The sequence below is a fragment of the Apteryx mantelli genome, chromosome 13, assembly GCF_036417845.1.
Source record: "Apteryx mantelli isolate bAptMan1 chromosome 13, bAptMan1.hap1, whole genome shotgun sequence".
NCBI lineage: Eukaryota > Metazoa > Chordata > Aves > Apterygiformes > Apterygidae > Apteryx > Apteryx mantelli.
Genome location: NC_089990.1, coordinates 18462587 through 18471550, shown reverse-complemented (window position 1 = coordinate 18471550; position 8964 = coordinate 18462587). Strand labels below are relative to the sequence as shown.

The window sequence follows — 8964 nt, the reverse complement described above, 5'->3', positions numbered from 1 at the left end:
TGTTTAACACGGCACACCACCTCACGATTTGTGCATTCTCCTCCTCCTCCTACCACCAGTCAGAGCTCAGCTGACATACCAAGACACACAAGTGCACAATGGTAGCTAAAACCTAGATAAAACTGAAGTTGGTATTTTTAACAACTGCAACAACTTGCTAAATTGGTATGTGAATCAATCAAAGCTTGATTTAACTTCTGTTTACAAAATCATTTTTAAGAGGTGGGCTTCACAGTTTACTGTACTCTGACAAAGCCAAAGTGAGAATTAAGTACAATTTTGATTTCAGTGATATTTCCAAATGTTCGATACAATTCTGACCTTGCTGCAACAACAGTCATAGGTCAAGCCAGGAAAAGAGTGGGAGTTAACAATCCAAAACAGAATATACCTCATTTGTCACAGATTTGAGATATACTGTAACACAGCAGGGAAAGGAGGAAACAGAGAAGATGAGGGGGGAGAAAGCCACGCAACTCAGACCGACTAGCTCATTTTACGCACCACAGAACCACTGAGGCACAGACTGATTCCCCAGAGTGCTAACAAGGAAATAATTTTTAGCAGAGCCTTTAAGCTGCATGTTAATGGTCACTAGCATTCCAAAGGGAAGGTCTGAGGTTTGACTGAACTTCCTTTTCCTGTGACACTACTGTAATAATCACCTTAACTTTTGTATTCCTGCGTTAGTAAATGCTTACATACCCTGTCATTTTCAATAAAGAGTAAGATCTTGTAAATAATCTTTGCAGGAAGAAAAATTTTAAAGTAGCACATACTAGGTGATTTATTACATTTCCCACGTTGTAATTTGACTTTAGGATCAGACTGAGAACACCTCTGTCACTGTCTTCTGCAGAGGTCGCAGCATAGGGAAATAAAACAGGCAAAACAGCACTGAGACAAGGCACTGCATACAAAATGAAGCTCTGTCATTAATAAAATACAAGTGTTAAAATAGAGGCTTGAAATATTAATAAATGCTTCCACAGACAGAGTTATGAGTGATAGACCTTAAAATTTCCTTAGTTTATTAAATGATTCCACGGCACAGGCTGTTTTCCATATGCATAGCTTTGGGTACGCAGTCACTAAACAGAGTTGGGTTACCCAGACAAACACGCAGTGCTCTTTAGCCAGTACTGCAGACGCACATGTGGCAGTGTGCACAAGCTGAGATCTCTTTTGAAGCTCCACCTGAAGAAGAAACTCCTGGCTACACTGATAACCACGTTTTGCTATCATGCCTTTATTGAACAGCGATTTTGTTTCCACTCCTAAAATAAGAAGGCAAATAAGGAGCAGAGCATCAGGCACCGATTGGCACATATTCCATTTGGAGCATGCCCACCATTACTATAAATTCCACTGTAAGGAGAGTGATATCAAACAGTGTTGGCAGGTAGAAACTCGAACATTTATATATATTCTTTAGATATGAACTAGCAAAAAAGAATTTATAGTTCACATACTAGTTTAAGTTCATAAATCCTATACAGATAAATGCATCTTAAAAAGAGAAAACCCTGAAGTAAAATACTGAAGTTAATGCTGTTAATAAATTAAATTAGGTTAAAAAATAACATTAAAAAATAAAAGATGTTTCCATGTTCAGGAAACAGGTAGACTAAAGAGATGTTAATCAGAAGCAAAAAAAAAAACCTAAAATGTTTTAGAGGTTGTATAAACCGTATTAATTATATTTCATATATGCTTTATATTACTCTGTTAGAAGAGCATAAAAATGTAAACATTTCTTGGCTTTTTCCTCCTATTAGTTTGAAATAGTCTACTCACAGTCCATGCATGATCTTTTCATCAGATATCTTCAGTGACTGAAGACTTGGATTTAAGACAAAACAATTAAGAACTGTAATGAAAAAAAAAATCTAGAAAACTATTGTAGCCTAACAGTACTTTCGCATTCACTTGATTTATTTAGCATAGCCACAGAACAAAGTAACTTGTACATTCAGTCACATTAAAAACAGAAGGAATTACAAAGCAGTCCACATTTAATCTAAGTGCATTCCTTTGGAGTAACACAGTTCCTTTTCACTTGTACGTCTTCATATGCCAAAGGCCGTCATTTAAATAATGGATATTTTCGATACCAATCCCTTTGTTGACCTTCTCACTGTAGAACAAGGAAAAAGGTATAGAAGTATTAGTCAGTTAGGTGAAACATTAAAGCGGTAAAAAAATAAAATAGTTAAAGTACAAAAGAGAGTATTTATCAATTGAACAGGCAGAAGCTATCATCCATAAAGTCATAATATTACATAGCAGGTGGAGAGGAAACAATATCTGTTATTACACATAACCACATTGCTGTATGATAAGACGAAAATATTTGCTTCCAGGTTTTGTCAGCAACCTACCACTGTATTTAACCGCTTCTTTGTGGGAGACAGTTCTTCACACGACACTGCTGCTACTTTTGTTAACTGTTTCATTCCTCTATCAAATTAGTACCACAATTGGGAGAGCCTCTCCTCACTGCACACATGGTGGTGTAACACCAAACAATGCTGGAACGCAGAACTCGACAAGTTTGGGTTCCAGATGTGCCACCGACCCAGCCAAATGCAGGTGATCTGCTTCGCTGCTGTTTGCAGGACATCTACCCACTTCATAAAGAACTGCAAATGCTAAATTTACATGCCAAGGACTTGCAAGACGTTACAGTTGGAGATTATCCCTCTACACCTTTTGAGTCATAGCATCTTTTAAATATGGTTCTGGGTATCTCCATTGGATTTGCATTTCTCTTTTCTCCAGCAGACTATTCCATGGGAGAATCTAGTTTTGTCACAATAAGCAAGACATTCTGGGACTGAGAACAGGCTTCATTCCCCCGGAGAACATAGTTTACTGTATTCACACTAGAGTGCTCCATTACCCTGACAACTTGCCCAAAAGTAAACAGGAAAAAATTACTGGCTTATTGGAAATAATTAACAAATTGTTGCATTATGTATCATACTCACTCCAAACAACAGAAATCACACTATTTCAGTTTTTTATTTTATAGTATATCATGCAAAACAGTATTCTTACAGACTGCACAGATTAATATCATTTCATTTTCCTCTCCATGTTGCTTTTTTCCTCTTCAATTTATATTGCTTCTCACAGGAACTGGATGTTCAGCTGTTAGGCTGCTGAATTTGAACATGGGATTAGGATTAGAGATATTCTAGGCCTGCAGTGATCACAGCAGGTCACGCACATAGGGACACAAGTAGCTGCATCTCCCTTCTTCCCAGCTACTCTCCAAGTCTTTTGAAGGCACTATGAGCATCCTGAGGAATGCAACTCCTCAGCAGCTCAGGCAGGTCCAGATCCATGTTGCTGCAGTCCCACTCTACCCTTGTCCTCACTAACGCACTCCTGCTCTCCCTCGTGCTACCTGACCGTGCAGTGACCCAGTGCAGAAGATGATCCAGCTGAGAATTATCCCCAAAGAAAGTGTGACTTGTTTTCATCACGGTCAACTTTCTCACCCACACACATGCTGGAAGGGGCTGGAACCAAAGCAGGCCAGATCTGCTGGGTGCAACTTGCATCTTACTACTACAGGTCATAGAACTTAAAATCACAAAATGATTTAGCTCCTGCTAACTTAGCATTACTTGAATGCTAAGGACAATTAACATCCATTTCCTTCCAATTAACATCCTCTTTGCCTTCTCGAGTAATTTTTCACTTGATGTTTATCCCTTGGACGGACACTTCACAAGAAGCCTAGCTAAGCTATTAAGCATGCCAGGCAGAATGCTGCATGTGGGAGCAAGGCAAAGACAGACAGAAGGTCACAGAGAAAAGCCTGGCTGAGTGACCAAGAACCAGCAGGACTTTGATCTCTGCTATGCCTGCAAACAAAAGCACTTCAGTGTTTTCAGCCCCCTCAAATTCAAATTACATCTCTTGCCCAGTCCAGCTAGTAAGTAGTCCATATAGATTTTTTTTTGTTCAGCAAGATCTTTGAGAAACTATGATCAGAGAGGAAGAAATATTAACATTCAAAGGCATTACTGATGTTGTGTGTCTTAAAAATCCATATTCCCATAAAAGAACGGTTTTGATTCCAGATAGTAGATAAATAAGTAGGGAAGATATTCTCTGCCTCTTCTTCTCCAGATTGAATATTAATCAACAGAATGAAGGTCTAAATAAATTCTGTATTTGAAAGAAATAGGCTGCAACGGTGACTCAGTAACCTTGGCAGTGGTGCTTCTATTCCAAGCTAACATAGGAATTATGACATGGGACAGGTTATATTTCAATTTTTAAAAGACTTACATGTCCTCAGCTGACATCTTCATTACTCCCACACATAATGCATGCTGTTTTCCCTCTGCCATTATTGCCTACAAATTATCGCTAAGGAAAATGGATTTTTTAAACTATTTCAGAAAAGTAAAAGCAGTAAGATGAGGAAATCACTTCTCAAAAAAAGTATCAAAATCCCTAGTTGGACTTTTGCCCCTTTAGTAATTCCGGAGCACTAGTTTTTGAGGATAAGCAAAATAACGTGCTGTATTTAACAGCTGAATCACTGTGCACAGAACATAAAACATACTTATGACCCTCAAACAGCAATTATATTAAGAAAAAAAATCTTCCAGCACTACACTGAATTTCTTCCTTTGTGCCAAACAAGGACATGATAGTCTCTCCCCTTCTAGAACAGTATTACAACTACATGGAGGTCCATTTTAGATTCCAAGGTACAGAAGAATAGCAAAACAAATCTGAAAAATTTAAGTGTTGAAATCAGATGCGTCTTTTTTAAAGCTCAACAACACGAGACGCTAACTGCTGATCTTTTTCTCTAGCATCTGAGTAACAACAGAAGCAGCAGAGTTTGGTATCATCAAGGTTGTATTTGCTCGTGGTTCCTTTCTCAGTGAGATAATAGGCAGGAATGAATTAGGATACTTTTCTCATTTCACAAGTTCATCAGATGCATAGAGCAAAGTCCTGACTACAGCAAAGCTGATCACAAACCTCTCTCCAAATTCAGTCAGAACAGGACCAAATTCTTCTATAACTGAAGGAGGTACAAGATTAAGAGGGGGGAGTGGACAAATTACATTGTACCTCATGTCTTTGCACAGTTTGCATGAATTCACAAAGGGGCTCCACTTATCCATTAGATTAATGAAGCAGCATCCCACTTTACTGAGCACAGCAGGAACAGTTATTTCGGGCTTGGAACACCACAATAAGAAAGAAATAAGAACAATGTTTACTTTGACAAGTAACATCTCATTATCTGCATCTCTTCAGGTTATTAGTTATTCCGCGAAATACTATTAGAATCCAAAGTAATTCAGATTATGATCAGCTCAGAAAACACAAATGGAAATTTACTCATCTCACAGCAAGCGGTAATTCATCATTAAAGGATACAACAACAGTATCAACGGCAGCAGGGTAAAGTTTTGCTCCAGGAGATGTCAGGCCAGGGCACATTATATTAGCTCCACTTAGTACAAATTTAATCGCTCCTTTATCAACCTGCTGATGTGGCAGAATAAATGGATCTAGGAGGGGAAAGATAACAGCATTAATTAATATGGTGAGATGACAATATGAACAACTCATTACCAAGTCAGGTTAGAAGGGGCAGTTAGATGTATGCTGTGCTGAAAAGGTAGGAAGTTTGAGAAACAGTTACCAGAGCTCCCGCGGGGCAGTACTTTCCCCAAAGGGCAGTGTTTTCCCCGTTCACATCTTTTTCTCAGAACCAAAGATTAATCCAAAACTAAGCAAGCCTCTTGCATACACACGGAGCCTCTATACAGAATAACAATTTCAATAAGCTTTCACAAATGAAAACAATCACTTAAGTGCCCACATACAAGGAGCCTTGAATCCCCCAAATTACAGGTATAACCTCTTAAATGAAAAAATAAAGTTTAATGTTAATAGGACAGAAGAAAGGCAAAAGACAGACAAAAGTCATGAAGGCTGACTGTCAGCTCTCACCGCCATTCTTCAAGTGTCCATAACTGCTTGAACTATTTCAAACACAGTTTTTAAACACTGGGATCTGACTGAATAACATCTTTAGGGACACCTGAGCTCATCAGAACCACAGCAACACAATCAAGAACAGCAAACCAAAAAAAAAAATCCAAGAAATTAAGTTTTAAAAAGTTAAAATCATGCAGCATAAATTCTTGAAGGGGAGAAGTAATAATACAACACTAACTGATGATTAAAGAATATTTTTGTAGTAAGCACCTACAAGTATTTGAATGCAGCAAAAAAGGGTTTAAAGGAACACTGCAAGAATAAGACATACAGCATGGGGCAACAGGACCAACCACAAGAAATTTAGACTCAAGGAAAATTCTCTCAAGAATTCTTATAGCACTTTGTGCAATTTAATCCTTAAAAATGAAAGTCTGGGTTGCTTAACATCTAGCATTACGATAATTTTGGAGAAAGCAAACCATATAGGCAGCTGAAATATCAAAGCAATAGAGTACATCTTCTAACCTGGAACTTATCTTTAAGATCTATTCTGGAACCTATTTAGGCATGTAACTAAGTTCTTTTTAACTCAGTTCTACAGAAGTCCTGCTGAATCCTCCTCTCAGCTCTTTCCCCCCACCAGAGCTGTCCTCAGGGAACTTACATTTGTGGAGTAACCTTAGAGTTGGGTAAAAAATCCCTTCTCTTTGCCTGAAGAACAGCAACTCCCCATTCACAGTGAGGATTTCTATATGTTCATGACTGTGAGACAGGGGGGAAAAAAAAAAAAACAAGTTATTCAAACAACTACTTAACCCTTTGATATTTTAAGTTAAATATTTCAGTTCACACAGTCTGGTCTGTCCTAGCATCTGAGAGTTAAGGCAGTAAACTAACAGGAAATTTTGGAACAAAATATATTATCCTGTGGTATGCCCTATGCTCCAACATTTGTCTCCTGCACATTTTCTTCTCCTTAAAAGAAGATCTGCAGACAAACATCCAGCAGCTCTCAAGCTGTTCCCCCCCCCAATCCCATATAGGGAGCAGGCAAGGGGAAAGAAATCAGCAAAAACACACTACCCTGTATTTCCCCCAAAAAAAAAAAAATCCAATCACATATGGAAGCCTAAAATTAGTAAAAATAATGCTAGCGAAAGCTATCCAAACAAGTTTGAGCTTTCATAGCCATAAAGCTGAAAGCTTCCCTTAAAAGACTGATCCCTGGATCCCTGAATATGTTGTATATACCAAGTAATATTTTTATCTTCTTCAAACATCCTACTAACAGCCTTCAAAAGCATGATGAGCATATGCAAGCTTTATGCTTTGGTCATAACATGCACTATTATAAGAAATTACACACATCTCTCAAAAACATTAGGCTCATCTACTGTAGAAAGTAAACATATAAACAAAGCAATCCAAATACCCTAGAAGCACAAGTTAAGAGAGAAGAAACTTACCATCTTACTATTTTGACGGGGTCTTTCTTTGGCATAATCTGGTTTAGCCATGGTTCAATAACAGGAAACTGATCTATCAGTTGATTCTTAATACCTTTAATAACTGAAGTCTTCAGCTGGATGCAGTTTGATACATTCTCCTTTTCATCAAATCTGTCAAGTCAGTGAGACTATTTCAAAAAAGCAGAATTTGCTGCCTAAAGTATGCCACATCTGAGCAGCGTTTTAAGAAATGCTTGCAAATTGGCTATAACACTATCACAGCTGCCCAACTTTTGAATCTCAGATTGTTCACAGGGCTTAAATTTGATCCCTGGAGACACTGGACTGGGGGGGGGGGGGAAATGTCTCGCTAGTAGCCTGGTTTTGCCCCCAAACTTTGTGCGCATCCATGAAATAACTCGTACCGTCTCACAGCTGTACCGCGGCACACAGTGGTATTTCATCCATCAGTAAGCCAGATTTTGCTGATCACACTGACTCTCATAGCGCTGCTCAGATGTATTTATGAGCAGCCACTCACTTTTACCACAGACATATGAATCACGCTTTATATCACCCCAAAGCTTAAGCAACTTAAAGATTCCACTTCAATAAACAAATAAATGAATAAACATAGCACGCGCCGGAGCAGCCAAACCCCGCGCGCCCGGCGGCAGCGCCGCAGGCGCCCAGCGCCCCGCGGAGCCCAAGCCGCCGTCGGGCCCGGCCGGAGCGCGGGGCCCGGCCGGCAGCAGCGACCCCCGGGGCAGCGGGAACACCGGCCCCGCTCCGCGCCGGCCTCCCCCGCCCCCCGGCCCGGCCCAGGTATCGCGGCGCGGCGGCCCCGCAGGGCCGGGGTCGGGGCTCGGCTCGGCCCGGCCTGGCCCGGCCCGGGCGGGCGGCGCCGCACTCACTTCTTGAACATCCTGGGGGCGGCAGGGGCCGGGCGGGCGGGGGGGGGCTGGCGCTGGGGCCGGGCGGGCGGCGCGGGCGGCGGCGCGGGCGGCCACGGCTCCTCGCACGAGGCTCCCGTCCCGGCCCTCCCCTCCGCGCCAGCCGGAAGCGCCGCGTGCTTTACGGCCTGTCGCGCCGCACCATAACAACGCGACGCGCGCAGCCTCACCGGCGCGGCCGGCAGCGCGGCGGGGACTACAGCTCCCAGGAGCCCGCGCGGCGCCTCCGCGCCTGCGCGCACCCGCGCGCCCAACGGCCGCCGCCGCCGCCTCCCGCCCCGCGGCGGCTCCGAGCCACCCGCGCGGTAACGGCGCGCCCCAGTTCGCCTCACGCCTGCGCGCCGTCACCGCCGCCGCAGGAGCCAGGGCCGCTTGTTTCGGGCAGCCGCAGCCCTCGCGCAGCCCGCGAGCCGGCTCCGGGAGCTGGTCCCGGGTCGCTGTAGGCCGTGTAACCCCCCACCGCCCTTTGCAGCTGCGCGGTTTCCGCTCCGCCCTAGGATCACAAAGCTGCTGCGAGCGAGGTGATGGCAAGGGGCAACAGTAAGTGGCAGCTGCTGTCTGGGGCAGCGCTACCG

At 42.5% G+C, this 8964-nt stretch overlaps 1 protein-coding gene across 1 annotated transcript; it reads right to left on the bottom strand.

Moving 5' to 3' along the window:
* Positions 1-1914: 1914 nt before the first annotated feature.
* Positions 1915-8386, bottom strand: MCTS1 (MCTS1 re-initiation and release factor). Its single transcript, XM_067304263.1, has 6 exons — positions 8351-8386; positions 7455-7607; positions 6653-6750; positions 5419-5552; positions 4306-4373; positions 1915-2137 (listed from the first exon to the last, which is right to left on the bottom strand). The coding sequence occupies exons 1-6, from the start codon at positions 8359-8361 to the stop codon at positions 2056-2058; spliced, it is 546 nt and encodes a 181-aa protein (XP_067160364.1). The 5' UTR covers positions 8362-8386; the 3' UTR covers positions 1915-2055.
* Between the last annotated feature and the right edge of the window lie 578 nt (positions 8387-8964).